This window comes from Vanellus vanellus (assembly GCF_965231255.1).
Source record: "Vanellus vanellus genome assembly, chromosome: 1".
In the NCBI taxonomy this organism is placed as follows: domain Eukaryota; kingdom Metazoa; phylum Chordata; class Aves; order Charadriiformes; family Charadriidae; genus Vanellus; species Vanellus vanellus.
In genome coordinates this window covers 86,776,538-86,793,603 of record NC_138905.1, presented here as the reverse complement: position 1 = coordinate 86,793,603, position 17,066 = coordinate 86,776,538, and the positions used below count along the sequence as shown (strand labels likewise).

The window sequence follows — 17,066 nt, the reverse complement described above, 5'->3', positions numbered from 1 at the left end:
GAGGGAAAAACAAAGGATGAAAGTGTCTAATTGCAGCAGTATATTATGAGTGTAAATGCTCAGAAGTGAGGAAGAAAACATGTCTGTCCTCACAGTAAAGCTTCTTCATCTCACTGAACTCTATATTGAGTGCTGCGCATGCTGCTGCTCTAAAACTTGGTGTTAAAAGCTGCACCACAGTATACCAGAATAGCATAAATAACAGTATAAGCATTTAAATCCTGCCACAGGCTGCATTGGCAAGACTATATCCAGAAGATCAAGGGATGCGATAATTCCACTCTACTCAGCATTTGTTAGACACATGGACTACTGTGTCTAGGTTTGGTCATCTCAGCTCAAGAAACTGGAGACCATCCAGCAGAGTGCGACCAAGACAAACAATGGCTGCAAGTTGCTTCAGGGAAAGTTATGGTGTGGCTGTAAGAAAAACTGAGAACAAACTGAATGAATTGACGTTGGAATATATTATCAAGAGAAATGGTGGAATCTCTTTTGCTGTAAATACTCAAGGCTGAACTTGACAGGGCCTTGGGTAACATGATCGAAGGCCTTGCTTTCAACAGAAGGTTGGACCAGATGTTCTCTACAGATTCCTACCAACCTAGAATTTTTCTATGATTCTATGATCTAAACATATGCTATCCTAAGCACTGCTAAATACTACTTTTGCAGTAACCTCATTTTAAGTTAGAATTTCTCAAAGTTTTCTTCTCATTCCAAAACTAAACTAAACTAAACTAAACCAAACCAAACCAATAATGACAAGCAGAAAGGAGGAAAGTTCACTGTTTTTCAGAATATCTGTCAGCATCTGACAGTGAGACCCCACCTGGAGTACTGCGTCTAGCTCTGGAGTCCCCAACATAGGAAAGATGTGAACCTGTTGGAATGGGTCCAGAGGAGGGCCACAAAAATGATCAGAGGGCTGGAGCCCCTCTGCTGGGAGGACAGGCTGAGAGAGTTGGGGTTCTTCAGCCTGGAGAAGAGAAGGTTCTGGGGAGACCTTATAGGGGCCTTCCAGTACCTAAAGGGGGCCTACGGGAGAACTGAGGAAGAACTTTTTACTAGGACGTGTAGTGATAGGACGAGGGGGAATGGCTTCAAACTGGAAGAAGGTAGATTTAGATTAGCTATCAGGAAGAAATTTTTCACTTTGAGGGTGCTGAGGCATTGAAATAGGTTGCCCAGAGAAGTTGTGGAAGCTCCATCCCTGGAGGTGTTTAAGGCCAGGCTGGATGGGGCTTTGAGCAACCTGGTGTAGTGGGAGGTGTCCCTGCCCATGGCAGGAGGGTTGGAACTTGATGATCTTCAAGGTCCCTTCCAACCTAAACCATTCTATGATTCTATGATCTATTGAAATTATCACGCACTAGGATTAAAAGGAAGTCCTCCTTCACAACATACGTAATGAAACAAGTGAACTTACTGCCAGAGAATTTAGGAAGGCCATAAGATAAAAGACGCAAAGGAGTTCCATGAATTTGTTCAATTTCGTTAGTGTCTATTAAGCACTCTTTGTCATCTACTTTCAAAGACAGGATATGCAAACTTTTGGTCTGATCCAATATATCCAGTTCTACATTTGAGTCTCATGAATGGGAGTTAAAAAACCAGTAGAAATCAAACATAGTATTCTTAAATGTCTTAACTTGTAACCCCACTACAGTTTATTTGGATCATCAATTTAAATGCTCACAGCAGAATGACAGAAGCCTTACCGCTAATAAATCATAAAGCATGAGAATGATTTATTCCAATTAAGTTGTAAATGGAAGAACAGGCTAAGAAAGAAGATGAGGAGAAAATCCAGCAATAGTGCCAGCTTCCATTTCTACCTAGAGGCAGAAAGAAAGAGTTAAAATACCCAAGAAAATGGAACTTCAACCTGCCAAAGTAACAGATAGCTCTGTCACACCAAGTCATACATCACAGACACCTCCACAGGTGCCTTCTATGAACAGAGTAGATAACATTTTAAAAAAAGCCTAAACAAACACAAAAATAACAGAACAGGATCAAAGATACCACTAGCTATCTGCATTTTAAAGTACATCCCATAAGAATGCTGCACTGAAAGACATAAACCCAACATCCTCCCAGATGCTGAGACTGGCAAAAAAGATCCCACTAGAGATTTCTTTTCACATTCTACCTGCTGAAAAAGCCATTAGAGCAAACGTTGCTCTGACAGGAGAAGACAAACATATGGCTTGAGGGGCTATGGAAAGTAGGAAGAATTGTTCCTGCCAGATATGCCACAGGAAACTTTTTTGTGTTCTTCTCTTTACCTTCTGTAAGTCTTAAATACAATGCTGGTTTATTTATTTATCACTTATGGAATTATTTTATTAGCTGCTTTGGCGTCATAAAAAAAAAATTACAATGGACACCACAAAGAGAGACATCCCATAGCAAAGTCTTCACCTGGATTGTAATCTCTTGGATGACAATCTCAAGAAAAGAACTTCAGTTTTCTCAGTGACGCTTTGCAGGTGGTGGTGGGGTTTATGATTTACGTTGTACGTCATGAGAAAACTTTCACTTTTCTAGGTACTTCTGGAAGTCAGTGACATGCTAGACCTCTGGAGTACACAGCCAAATAAAAGGCTGGTCTATGGGTCCTAAATCTGAAAGGAGTTTTGTGCCTGTGGCCCATGCTGCACAAGCATGTGGAGTTCAGAGGTGGCTTGCCTGCATCAAGTCTCTGACAAGGCAGGGCGCGTAACAGATGGTCTGTCGCTTAAGACACTTACCAAGGACTTTAGAGATCCAGATTCAATTTCAGTTTAACTTTGCACAAGTCTCTTAGTAGGACGCATCTACGCCATGGATATAGACAGATTTAAGCTGTCTCTGCCCAAGCTAATCTGGAAATGAAAGTGCAGGGAAGACCACTGCAAAGACACCCAAGCTCGCGATAGGCGATCAGCAGGATTTCTGAGCTCATGGACAGTGCCAGGCACACACAGCCGAACAGAACTCAACACAAGCCTACCCGTGCTGAACTGCGCCACGTGTACATGGACTCACTAGTTCTGGTCTCCAATAGCTCTCAGCCCTCTACCCTGTGCTTCACTGCAGGCATTCTCCTTGTTTTCATGGCTCAGCTCTCCATCTGCATCAGGAGGATAAAAGCACGGCCCATACTTACAAAGGTGTCAAGAGGATAAATATATTAAGCGGTCCTAAGGCACTCTGGGATTATGGCAACAGATGTAATGTCAATTCCTTAAAGCAGTGACAATGGAGATGACAGGGCAATCAAAACTCTAAGGAAAGAGCAATTGAGAACATAAAGTTTATTTTTTCTAGTTATCCGTGTCTTTGCATCCAGAGGACACTGCAGAAGAAAAGACACTCTTTGGGACACAGCAATAGCTAGATGAAGCAGAAAAAGGGGCAGGGGTGCACAGAAGCACAGGACTAAGATTCTTAACCACCAATTTAGTTTAAAAGTACAATGAAATGAGACAAAATGAGATACTTACATTTCTGAACTACAGTCCATTGATAGACAGCTCCCTTACCTGCTTAAGATCGTAACTGATTGGAAACTCTCCAAAACAATAGAGAGGAAGAAATGAGTCTTGTGAAGAACCCACGTTACTGAGCAGTGACACAGCTACTAACAAAATGTAAGTATTCAGCAGCATCATTCAAAGAGAAGTGTACTTAATCAAGATGCCTAAAAGAACAAACCTCTGATTCAGAAGTAGCCCTTCTAGTAACTTTCAGTTCTCTAAGATAGCAAATTAAGCATGAAAATTTGATTGAATAGTACAGTGCCAATTCTTCTCCCTCTGTTTCGCTTTTGCATCATTTCAGGCTCAGTGATTATACATTGCAGTATATGGAGATGATTATATATGACAGAATTACTCCAAGTTAACTGCTTCCACTGTTAACCATTACGCATAATATTTTCAGATTAAACTGCTTGGTTTAAGTTAGGATGATAGAAACGTGCACACAAGCAACTAATACATCTCTGCTAGTGACTAGTATTCGTTAAGCTGATGAATCCCTACAGCTTACAGTCATCTGTTCATAATCTTATCTTCGTCCATAGCTCATGATTATCTTGCTTCAGTCTTCTTCACCATTAAAAAATTAAAAGCCATTAAACCGCACTTATTTTAGTTAAAAAAAAACCCTTATCAGCCACAACTCCTTACAGTGTTAGAAATTAATAATTATGTGAGTAAGAAACGATTAGCATACCAGTTTCTGCTGGTTTTAATTCCTTGCAGCAACTCTCAGTATGTGTCATACACTTTTAAGAATCAACAGTAGTGTGATCATTTCCTACTGCAGGCCTACAATTTGTACCTACAGCAGTAGGAATTGTACCAGAATGCACATAAACCAGAAATATGGGGAAATCCACAAAAGAAAGAAAAAAAATACAAATTCAATCCCTGATGCCTCATGACTTGCCAGCGTTACGGAGGAAGAAAGACATACAGACACTAGGTCAGCGTATTTTCAAAACTATGTATCTCTGGTGCATTGATTAGAAACAGCGCAAGAGGGTTTCATTCAGGAGAGTCAGAAGACAGGCAAAAAGACAGGAGTACCAAGCGCAGCTTGCAACGAGGACCAGGTAGACTCAGTAGGAATCTGTGGGTACAGAATTCCTTCCCCACAAAAACAGAAGCAATAATTGCAAATATTATTAATTCTTCTGATTCTGAGAAGTTAATTCTCATTTTCCGCATTTAACAAAAACAACATAGCAAACACAAAGAGGCAAAGAAAGAAATAAAAGAAAGGGCAAGCCAGTCATTCTGCGCTTCAGCCTGCATCCCCTTCCAAGGGACACAAGGGGTAACCCACAGGTCTGCATTCCCCGACAGCACAGAGGCTCTGGGTGAGAGACGAGACAAGAGAGCCAGCATCTTTTAACTGTGACACTAAACACTTAAAGTTGCGTTCAGATCAGTTACTAAGAGCGTAGGGACTTGTCTGTGCCCTGATGAAGGACAACCACAAACACTACCTGGATGTATCGTAAACCTGTGGTAAACCTGCATCACCCGAGCAGTGAGAAACCTATTGGCCATGGTGCCAGGTTTTGAGAGACATTACTGAAGATGAGCTGCAGATGACTTTTAAAATTCAAACTGGCAGCAGGTCCCAAGAATATTCGCAATACCTGATGGAGTAATTAAATGAAAAAGGGTTTGGACGGCCATGTGAATTTTGGCCTCGCTCAAGAAAAGCAAGAGGAAAGAAGAACGATTATCCCAGTCAAATTTCCAAACACTTGGAAGTTCAATTATCTCTGCTGAACAAATTCAGCAATTTAAGTTGCTCCTAAGCAGCAAGGGATTGAGCTGAATGGAGATCTGAGTTAATTTAAAGCTAATTTGTTTCAGAAAGTGGTGAAATTGCTTTGAGTTCAGTGCCTGCAGTCATTTCTGTAAAGTGATACTAGAATGATTAAGTTTTATGTGACGACCCCAACAAGTTCAGCAAATATTCCCTGTTTAATAACACATCTTCAGCCCTATTAGGTCCCTTTACTTTGTTTGGAAGATAGTTTATTTATTTCTGCAAAATATGTATAGAATCATAGAATGGTTAGAGTTGGAAGGGACCTTAAAGATCACCTACTTCCAAGCCCCCTGCCATGGGCAGGGACACCTTCCACTAGACCAAGTATTTAAAGCAAAGCCCATGATATCGAGTGGAATTCCTCCTTTGATTCAAAGTTCCATGAGTTGCTGCAAGGTTGGGTAACTTCACGAATTATATGGGATAAACACAGAGGAGCTACTAAGCATAGTATACCACATTATCTGCGGTGACTTGGCTGCCCATTAAGAACAGCCTAACTTTATGTACAGCAAAACCCCAATTAACTAAATACTTCCCACAAACTGGGCTGCATCCTCCCATCTTTTCCACCCAGGTCTTGTTCTGTGTCAGCAGCATTTAAATAAGCAAATTAGATGCCTCCTCGGACAGCCAGATAATGGAGTTACAAACCCATCCTCTACTTGCATGGGGAAGATTATACCCCTTTGGATCGGCCTCTTGCAGGCTTACTTACCTAGAAAATAGCAGGAAGAGACAAAAAGGGAGCATGCTAACAGAGGCCCAACCAAGCAGCCTACCGAAATGTTCAGCATGGGTCTAGGAGTCCAGAGGGAAGTAAAAAACAGTGCAGTTATTAAGTTTATTCAAAGTTAAAAATAATTGTACCCCATTACTATAACCATCGCTTTATAAAAGTTGGTATCATTATTTTTAAAAGTTAGGGGAATTTGAGACACAGAAGGCTGAAGAAATTTGCTTAAGGTTATGCAGCGGGAGGATATGAAGAACAGAACCTAAGTCATAGACCAAAAGAAAGATTTAACTCTGGGAGTATGAGCAGGCAGGGAGGACTGGAGGGGATTAATTTGTTTTCCAATTTGAAATTCTTATTCCGCTTCTCACTTTCAATGACTATAAATGTCTTCAGATACAAATGATTAAACTATGTCCAGCAGGCTACATTACAACAGATGTATACAACAAATTTGCTTTTTGAGTCATGAATCAATTCATCGTTTATCCAAAATAACAGACACAAATGGCTCTCACACCTACCTACAGCTAGAGTAAAAACACTTCCACACTGAAGGAAAACAAAAATAATTAAAAAAACCCAAACAAACAAACAAACAAACAAACAAATAAAATAAAACAACTGGAATAGAATATGTGGTTAGCAAAGAGCAGTTAGTGAGAGGAACACTGTGAAAAATGCCATATCGGATGTCTTCCCTATCAAGTTGAAACAGCTTAGACCCTAAAATCACCTGGATTAACCAGGTGTTAGTTAAGTCTAACTCAGCTCTGAAGCAAACCGTGCTATTTTTAATTAAAACTAGTCTCAGCCCTCAAACAATGTTTGATTATTGTTCTGTAATGTCATCGTATAGGTTTTTATATGGACTTTATTTTCATCATATTCATTAGGACACTCTACCATTTGACTAAATATTACCTTTCCTTCTCCTCCCAGTCAAAATGTAGACATGCTAAAATCTTTATCTAATTGTTCTCCCCCACTGAGGTGCATGTTTGCATAGGCACACCAACAGTGCTATACCATTTGGATGGGAAACTAAAACCAAAAGCTGAAATCTTTTCACAGCTTATCAAATCCCTACTAAAAACTGAATTCTTCCTGCTAATGTGACTGAAAACACTAACTTTTTCCAAATTTCACTATCTTGATTGTTTTGTTGGTTTTTTGTTTGTTTGTTTTGGGCTGTTTTTTGTTTGTTTGGAGGTTTTGTTTGGGTTTGGGTTTTTTTTTTTGGTTGGTTGGTTGGTTTTGAGTAGTTTTACTTTCATGGGATTGTACCGCAATTGCCACCGCACTGATGACTTATGTCATTAAAGTCAAAATAGGACAGAAGGAAATATCGCTATTATGTCAAGAGACAAGCATCCCAGGGTCACTCATTGTCTTTCCGTGACATTATTCCCTGTGTCAGAAAACGGGGAATATCACATAAGGCAGCCAGGGGAAGGACAACAAAAAAGAGACATTGTGAATGTGCTTCCTGTTCTAAGCTGTCTGTAGTTAGCAATTTTGTTCTAATTTCAGGGAAAAACTGTCCAACCTTCTTAAACCTCAGAAACTAATTTTCAGTTATGCGTAGGGACAAAGTCTCTTCACAAGATTTAACTGTCTGTCAACAGGTTCGGTGAAGCATTAAAGCTTTGCACTTCAAACTAAACAGTGCACTATAGTATATGTTCCAGTTTGGCATAAATAAGGATGGATTACCTTATATAAACCATTCTAAAATTCTTAGCTGTTTTACAGTACCAATATCTCCGACAGCAGCCAGACCCAGAGAATGGCCATGCTCCCTTTCTTCTACTCTGATCTGAGACTTTAGGAAAAGTGACCTGCATGGCTGCTGGACTACTGTCTTTATGCTCACTGATAAACACGCAACATTGTTTTTAATCTACAGGAAAAAACATTAATTTCTCACACTATAAGATTAAATTAGACAAGTAATTAATGCAGAAAAATACTACTCAGGAGCAATAGTCTTTAGCCATTATTTTAATAACAGAGTATCAGTGAAAATTTTGCTGTATTTGACTTTCCTGCTACTTCTAGACCAGCAAATTTCCAGCTCCTCTCTTTCTCTTCTAGTCTTACGTTTTAGCGACAGGAAAATGCTCCCAACCTATTATAAAATTTACTTTGAAACTGAATATTAAATATCTAGATTTGTGAATCTGACTTCATTTAACTTAGATAAATTATAACTTCTGCTTATAATTATGACATTAATAAATAGGTATTATTCCTATCAGATTACTTTTGTAGTAGCTTAAATAAAAACAATTTAACAAATAAACCATATTAAGGATATTCTTGACTAGACTTAGATTTTCCTTAGTTCTTCCTAAAACAGAGAAGATCAGAGATTTAATAGTCTTGCCATACATTCCCCCTAATAAAATGCATTTTGTATTAAAATTAAGCGATGCTAAAATCTAACATGATGTGCACTATGAATGCTTCATTGCATGTGGACTCATTAACCCTAGTTAAATTAATAGAGCAACCTAAAATTTAACCATGACCACTATCTACTTGCAAAGTTCTCTAGTGAAGTTTTGATAACTTATTCTTATCACTTGTCCCTTTTAGGACCCTATGAAATTCTCATTTCACAAGTGAAATTTCTTTTAAAAGTTTATGTTTTACAGGATTTCCACTTTATAGCCAGTAAGATTTTCTGATACATTTTGTGAAAATAATTAATGTAATCTTTTTCCTCTAATAAAACAATGATGTGAAATCTACCCTAGAAAGGCATATACCCCATTGTTTATATTTGGTGATTACCTTTCTTGACAATTAAGCTGCTATCTGTAGAAGCAAAAATCAGTATTTTGTTTCTTCTGCAGAGCTATATTGGCTTCTTTGCAATCTCCATATGTTTGCACATAAATATTCTTGAAGGCAAACTAGATCAACTAACATTTGTAGTTGTCCAGTCCCTTTGCAAAACATATTATGCACTTAGGATTAATTCAGTGTAAATCATCATCCTAGCCACACAATTAAATACTATAAGCTTCCTTAACCCTCAGCTCAGACTTTCCTAATCTCTAAAAGAAAGCAATGCCAGATGGCCAAGAACAACTGCTAAGAATCAGAGGGCCACAGAGAAATACCTGAAGCTCTTCATGGTATGGTGGAAAAACACCTTCTGTTTCAGTTTACTGCTGGGCCCCACTTAGATCAATTTGCATTGCAGAACACGTATGTGATCCTTCCATGTCAACTAATACACATGCTACTAATTTTCAAAAACGGTATTTTGGTGTCATGAATCTAATTCACAAACACGGAATTCTTGCTGGGCAGAAACAACGCGCCACCTCTTTGTCATAGTTATCACGTCGACAGTATTTTTGCTTCATAGCGACAGAGAGAATCCACTAACCACTGCACTTCTCCATCACCTTCAAACACACACATGTGTGTGTATATATATGTATACATATTGAAATATGTAAAATGTATTACATATACAAAATAATGTGTATAATATATAATATACCTATATAATTGGTCTTCAAATATGTATGAGCTGGCTGCCAGGCTGAAGGAGTAGTACAGCTCTCTGTCACATGAGGGACAGATTAGGTCCCAGCCTTTTTCGCTGTGTCAAGAACCTAATAATGGAAAAAGATTTTTTTCTCTTTTACTGTAGAACACCCTTCTTTGGGCCAACACTGAGAATCGTTCAAGACAATAATGCCTAGCATTCTGGGATGCCAAAGGAGACCACCAGTCCTCTTTTTCAGAGGAAGCATCTCAGAAACACCGTTTTACTATGGCGGAAAAACACTTCCCATGAGACAGGCTTTCTGCTCCCACAGGCTCAGGACTTTGTGGCTTTGTGGCAAGCAAGCTGGTCAGACGGATTGCCTATTGCAGTTGTACAGCTGCTAGACTGGCATTTGTTTAAAGACTCCCTGAAACACAGTTTTCCCACCTCTGTTTCCAGACTGCCTAAATCAGTCCCTGTATAAAACAAAAAAAGCAAACAAACAAACAAAAAAACCCAACCCAAAGCAAAACCCCCAAACGCTTCTTGCCTTTGTCAGAAGGTAACAGTGTAGATGTGGTCTCCTCAGCTCTGAAGACCAGGAGTCTCATTCTGCTTTGAATTACAGGTTCAGAAAATTTCCTGCTTAAAAATTAGCCTTCTCTTTTTAAAAATAAAGCGCATTGCATTACAAAAGACGATAGTCGCTGCTCAAGAGCAGGCCACAACTTCATGTTTTGGGGCTTGGGTTGCTTAACAGGCATTCAGAAGGAAGCAATGAGAACAGGCAAAGCTGGGAATGGAAAAATGGGTCAAGAAGAAAGAGAGGACTGAAATAGCAGGGAGTGCTTCAGGACGGGGTGGAGCAGAGGGCACCGGCAGACCTGCACGGGGAGGCCAGAGCTGGGCTAGCGGTAGAGTCCAGGGCAGGAATGAGAGGTACTGCAAGTGCACAGTACCAGCATGGAGCACAGACAGCGCCAAACATCCAAAACCTGTCAGACAGCCATAGCAGAACTAATGTAGATTCCAGGTACAAAGCCAGAGGCGGCAAACTACAGAACACCTGCCTGTAGTATGCTTCGTTCTAGCTTGAGCTTCCATGAATAAAAAGATACGATAATGCTATTCATTTGAATGGCTCCAGACAAGAAAATAGCCTGGTTAAAAAAATTAAGAATTTAGCAAGACTGCAGTCCTCTGGAAGGACGCATGGGAACATCAAGACTGGCTTGCAAAAGCGAGTATAAGCCAGCTAAAGTGAAGAAAGGCAGATTTCTGAACAATTTAAACCAGGCTGGTGGATCAAATTTCTGTTGTGAACTACTTTGAAAAGTACCCGACATCTTGCTTTTAGCATTCTTCTCTGATGTGTCAGATTCGCCATTCTAGAGTACCATTTTCATTCTGTATAACTTGGTTCATACAAAAAGCATTTTTAGAATATTAGACAGAGATGTGGCGACAAAGTTCAATAACAAAAAGAAAAGTGGTATAAGCCTCACAGCAAAAGACATGGTGGGGCGGGTGTAAAAGGGATTAAGAGGTAAGAGTAAGAGTTGAAGCAGCACAGGGTGCTAAAGAACTGTTCCAGATGGTAGGCTGGTTTTAACCTAAGAAGCAATGTGTTTGTATAAAAGTCCAGCGGGAGCTGAGCAGACACATGAGCATGCAGATGAGGTCTGAAATATTTTTGCGAGTGCAAGGAATGGGAAAGTGGACTCTGAAGGTCTGATGCAGAGTCAAGAAAACTGCTGCCTGGGAAGGAGATAAAAGCAAATAAAGATATTGCATCTAAGGAGGTGAGGGGTAGGAGATACCTAATGACTGATCACAGAGGACATGAGTAATGATATCAGAAAAAAGCTGCACCAAAACTAACCACAACATACAGCATATGAAAAAAATACTTCCAAGGTGTCAAAGTAACGCAGCATTGGGTCAAATAGCCAGTTTGATACAAATCTGTTGTGTTCAAAGTCATTTATTCCAGAAACAGTTAAGGCATCTTTCTGGTAGGGTTTGTGTACAGAAAAGAAAAAAGAAATTAAAAATCACAAGTGAACCTCGATCAGCTGTTCTTCAGCTACCAGTTCTACCTTTCTAATTAAGTAAGACTCCCACAAGTTCAGTTATTGTAGCACTTCAGTCTATTACTGGTAAAAGCTCATCGTTGCACGAGTGGTTCAACACCATACCAAATCTCCCATTAACTCTTGCTCTTAAAGGTTATTTCAGTAAGTGGGTCAAGATAAAGAGAGAAGCTGCTAGTAAGACTCCTAATTTGAACAATGATATCTCTACACGAGAGGTAGCTATCTGAACTAGACTGTTAATGCCTCTTTCTCCAAAGTGAATCCAGGGATGGTGTTTTCATTTATTTATGAGGCATACTGTATATTTCTGGATCACAACCATGAATGATTTTGTTTATGTGCCCAAGCTTTGCAACCATCAGGAAAGCAGTGACCTTTGATTTCAAACTAGGCAAAACATTTCATATTGGGCTATATTCATGCACACTCAGTATTTCAATTAGCTTGTGATTTCCTCAACAACACTCTTCACTCAAGGATGCCTAGCTGCCAGATGACTTAACTTTTCCTCCCTCCCTTGTACGTGACAATACTTTGCTCAAAGTAGCCATTACGCTTTAAACTTGCTTGCTGAGGCATTGTTACAACTCCTCATGCCCCTTGGCTGATGGAAGAAAATCAATTTTGATCCTTCAAGAAGCAAGTGCAAGTCTCCAACTTCACACGCCAATGTGGACAACTGCAGCTGAAACTGAATCCAGATTAATTCACCATTCCAGTCATTTCACATTTATGCTGATACCTTAAGAGGTTAGAACATACGTGATTTATTGTTTTTAATTTGAGACATGGGACAGAACTTCCTTCAAATGTAAAAGCAGTTTGTCAAATGAAGTTTACAGAAGGCAAATGAGGTTTATGGTGACAATGTTCTTCAAATTTAAATTAACCTGCAGCTTAATGCAAAATGAGGTATTACAACAGAAGGCAAAAATCCTGCCACTGCAGGATTTTAATGCTACAATAATTCTGCTCTTCCTTAAAGGGCAACAATTCTGCCCTTTCTTAAATAACCCAGTTCAAAACACATACTAGAACAGCAAGTTTGAGGAATTAGTAGCCAAGCTACAGTAACCAGGTGGTAATAAAGATATAGAAAGCATGTACAATTTCCCAATAGACACAAGTTTAACACTGAAAATATTCCAAGCAGGTATGCGAGAGAGGAAGGGGAGGGGGGAATTTACCGTACTGCTTCAAAGATGCACTATGCACATAATGCAGCAGTACAGGATACACTAACGAATGAAGGCAACTGAAAAGGCAGTACTCACCCAAAATATTAAATTGAAAAGGAACATCATGTATTTCAAACAACACAGGCAGCCTCTTGCCATGTTGCACTTCTTAAATTCTAAAAGGAAAACAAAGGATAGATCCAGGTAAAAGACCACGTATTTGCTGCCTTTGGGTGCACTGTATTTGTCACTTTTTATGCCAGTCCCAGTCCCAACGCCGGTCCCGGTTCCGACCCCAGTGTGGCTCTGTGCGCGTGATCCAGTTGTACCATAGAAAGCTCCAGCAGTAAAACCTCGACCAAATTGCCTCCCTGAGGTAGAAGGTTTAGCAAAATCTGAGTCTTTGCTATCCAAAGATGGACTCCGGTGAATTGAAGAATCCTCACTACTTGACTTCTCCATGATCTCTCTTTTCACAGTTGTCAGATTTAATGTATAGCATCTCTCAGCATTAAATGCAGTGCCTTGCAAATGCCACAGTGCGATAAGAGCTGTCTGTGTTTTGCTTCTCTTTTTCTTCGTACATAAGTCAGATAATCACTGCAGAATTTATTCACTGCATTGTGGCTGGTTTTATTTTTTATAGCAATGTAGGCTGTACTCTGTCTAGCTGCAGCATGGATTTATACATTAATATCCCATGCAATAGCATACTCATGATTTATCTTGATGAATCAGTTATGCAGAACTTTGATTTTTATTCAAAAGAGCCATAAGCTTTTTCTCTCCGCTTCTAGCCTACAGCCCTCTAATCTATAGGCAGCAGATGGTCCTTGCATCCATTTCCAAAAAGCTTCTGCAGTACACCTGGGAGACTCTCCTCGAGCCGGAGCACTTTCCTTGCTCTCAGCTTCCCACTCTGTGCCTCTCTGACTCCCTCTCACACGCTGTCTTTTTCCTTTCCACCCATTTGCAGTATCTCATTCAGTAACCAGCTATCGGAGCGCACTCCGTTTCACTGCTGTTGCCGTGAAATCGTCAGCAACTGCAACCACTGGGCATTTCCCACAGAAATCCCTGACCTAACTATCAAGTAATAAATCCACCCTCCCGCTCGCCCCTCCCCTCTGCTTTCCATCCGGCCAGTTAGCAGAAGCCCTCTCCCCCAGGGCACGCCTCCATGACATAATATCTGTAATAGGATTAGAATTACTCTTGACTATACAAGTGCACAACAGAAAATCTCTTTAAATGTCAAGTACTGTTTAGCTGTTTATGAGCTAGAACTGTCAGGCAGTGATACTTCTTTAATGCAATAAAATACTGGAAAAGTGTGGATTAGATAGACAGGTGCTAGCCTCTCCTTGCTCGTTAAATTAACTGTGACTTACAATTTTTTTCTGGCTTAAACAAATGCCATGGGACAAGGAACTGGAATAGGCTAGCGCCCAGCAAACACTGAATAGGCACACGTCTCAGTTAGCCATGCACAAAATGTGACGCCATCACTGGTGATATAATTAACCATAACCAGAGCTGCTGTCTCTTACAGGATCGTCAATCAATTCTTGAAACTCTTGAAATGTAAGGATATCTGAACCCGCAGCTATTTACACTCTATTTAACTACTGTGTCAGAGATCGCTCTCGTGTACGGCAATAGGCCATCTGAATTGCAGGTAGCCCGTGAACTAGAAACACCAACCCGAAGGCCACTTTTCTTTTCCCGAGAACAGCGCAACATGCCTGCTAGGACTCCGAAACAGAAAGGGCATAACCGTGCACGTGTGCCTACGCATACGCGTGCAAGCGCCTGGAGGGGAGGAAGAGAAATACCTCAGGTCACGCCCAGTGCTTCCAAATCCGTCATTTTGTCATAAGCGTAAAAGCAGCGCACTGATGGTGCAAAGTGATACAGCAGATTTAAAAGGCAGGTTATTCTTTTCTTTTTGTAAAGAGAGAAACCGTATTAGGAGGCCGCTATGAAAGAATTACAGCCACCCAGAAAAGCAAAAATTATGCACAGTTTTCAACTGACGCTTTCACATGGACATTGTAATGCTCTGTTAATATTTTATCAGGTATCTTTGAGAAAAGATAATATAACATTTGTTCAATTTGCCCAAAAGCTGCTTAAAATTCTGTAAGTTTTATGTAACAACATCAGAATCAACACCCTAAAGCGGTGCTTTACCCCTCCTGACAGGCTTTTTCTAAGACAAGACCCCTCCATCATAAAGTACTTCAAGCCATGAAATACCCAGTATTTTTATGTGCAATACCTTTCTCTCACCTCTTCTGCTGTGGAATAACATTTTAACAGGCAGGCCCAAGTCTACATCAACAGTGTTTATTCACTTTGCTTTTCAAAAACCATTTCAGAACCACGTGCATGAAATGTGTCCATCAGAAAGGCAACTGCAAGGTGACCGCTCAGCAGCGCGTGTGATAGCAGAAAAGACTTAAACACAAAACATCCGAGTAGAAAAGATAATTTAGCGGTGGCCAAAGTAGACCGGGGCATTTCTGCAAACATCTATGATGCACATACAAACTTCAACGTGAGCCGTCATTAAGAACCAACTTTCTCAGAAAGAAACATGGAAGAGACTTGTAGACCACAGCCAGGTACCTGCCTCAGACACCAGAGCCTGCAGGGTAAGTTCCATTCGAACACAAGGCAAACATCTGAGCACGGTTTTGGAAGTCTGAAAACGCTTCTGGTTGATTGAAAATTCACTTACTTGTAAAGTTGTGCCATTACAATCCTGTGCTGCAGCTAGACACTTTCAGCGGTTTTTACTTGTCATGCAAAATTGAGCTCAGCTAAAAAATTGTGAGAATGCACAAGTATTTTAAAGCACTTTTTCCTGTTGTATCCAATGGTTTGCCATAAAATAAAATTTACACTGACATAGACTAGCTTCAGCAAATAAAAAAAAAATGCTGTGCGCTTGTGAAAACTAATGCAATATAAATATTTACCTTAGCTTCCAACATGAAGTTACATAACAATAATAATTAATCTGCCCTCCTCCAGGTTAAAAAAATGAAAGAATATTTCATAATAAACAACAAATCTCCACAAATCCAGTCAGCGTTTGTAAATAGTGGAAATATTTCTTAGTGGGTATAAAAAAAAAAAAAAGCTACACAACTCTCCCTTCAAGCTTATTTCTTTCAAGTTTTCAATATTAGACCTTACTGAAGTTTTCCAGTTTTCTATTTTTGCCTTCAAATACTACAAAAGGTTAGTTTTCTTTGCCATTACCTGCAATGCATCTTCCATTACGAGTTCTCCGTGACCGATCTACATGATAGGTTATTCTTCAGAATGAACAACCAAAGACACACGCATAGCCAGTAGCCAGCTCCAAAATCCAAGCTTGAGCAACGAGCACTAGGGCAAACACGGTTCCCAATCAGCCTTCCCTCCCGCTGTGTACAAAGGAAATATATTACCCTCTTACGGTTATGCTGTTGCCACCAGGGAGACTTTACAAGCTTCAGTAACCTTCCAGCACTTGAATTTGCAGCCACAGAACAGCTTTACAGGTTAGATGCCACTTCCTCCTGCTCAAACTCTAACTCCGTATTTATGCATCTCAGTTAATAAATCACACGAACTGCTTATTTGCTGAAAAAATAAGCAATGAAAAAGCTGCAACCCGTTCGTCCAGCTGTTTTGACCAGCCATTGCACTTAACTCTGCCTCTGGTTGAGACTTCAGTGGTAGGTGTTGCTGCAAGGGCATTTAATAGCATCTTACGGTGGTCCCACCTGACAGTGTAACCTCAGCACGGGAACAAACACATTTCGCTTCACTTCAGATCTCACCTCTGTTAAGTAATTAGAGCATGAAAAACATTCAAAAGCTCACTCTGTACTTCATTAATCTTTGATTACTGAATCACAGAATTTTGTTGCTGAGAGATGTCTCCACATCAAGAAAATCATTTCAGTCCCACACACAAATGCCTGGGAGAAGGCAACAAACATCAGTCTATCACATCTAAATGGCTCAGCCAAGTATTAAGGCTAAGAATTTAGGCCGCTTTCAGATACTAGGTATGAAAATGGATGTCACAATAGGCGTAGCAGAGAAATGGAAAGGAAGGGCATTAGTAATAAGGCCCAAACAACATAGGCTGATTCTCCTACTGAAACTGATTAACTTGGTTCCCTCCTGGCAACACTCGACCATAG

At 40.1% G+C, this 17,066-nt stretch overlaps 1 protein-coding gene across 1 annotated transcript in view; it reads right to left on the bottom strand.

The window, feature by feature from the left end:
- TSPAN9 (tetraspanin 9) overlaps window positions 1-17,066 on the bottom strand; it is a 194,772-nt gene that overhangs the window by 96,607 nt on the left and 81,099 nt on the right. Inside the window, exon 3 of the mRNA XM_082484043.1 lies at window positions 12,958-13,037. Coding sequence (XP_082340169.1) covers window positions 12,958-13,020 — 63 coding nt within the window. The 5' untranslated portion in view covers window positions 13,021-13,037. The remainder of the gene's footprint in view (window positions 1-12,957; window positions 13,038-17,066) is intronic.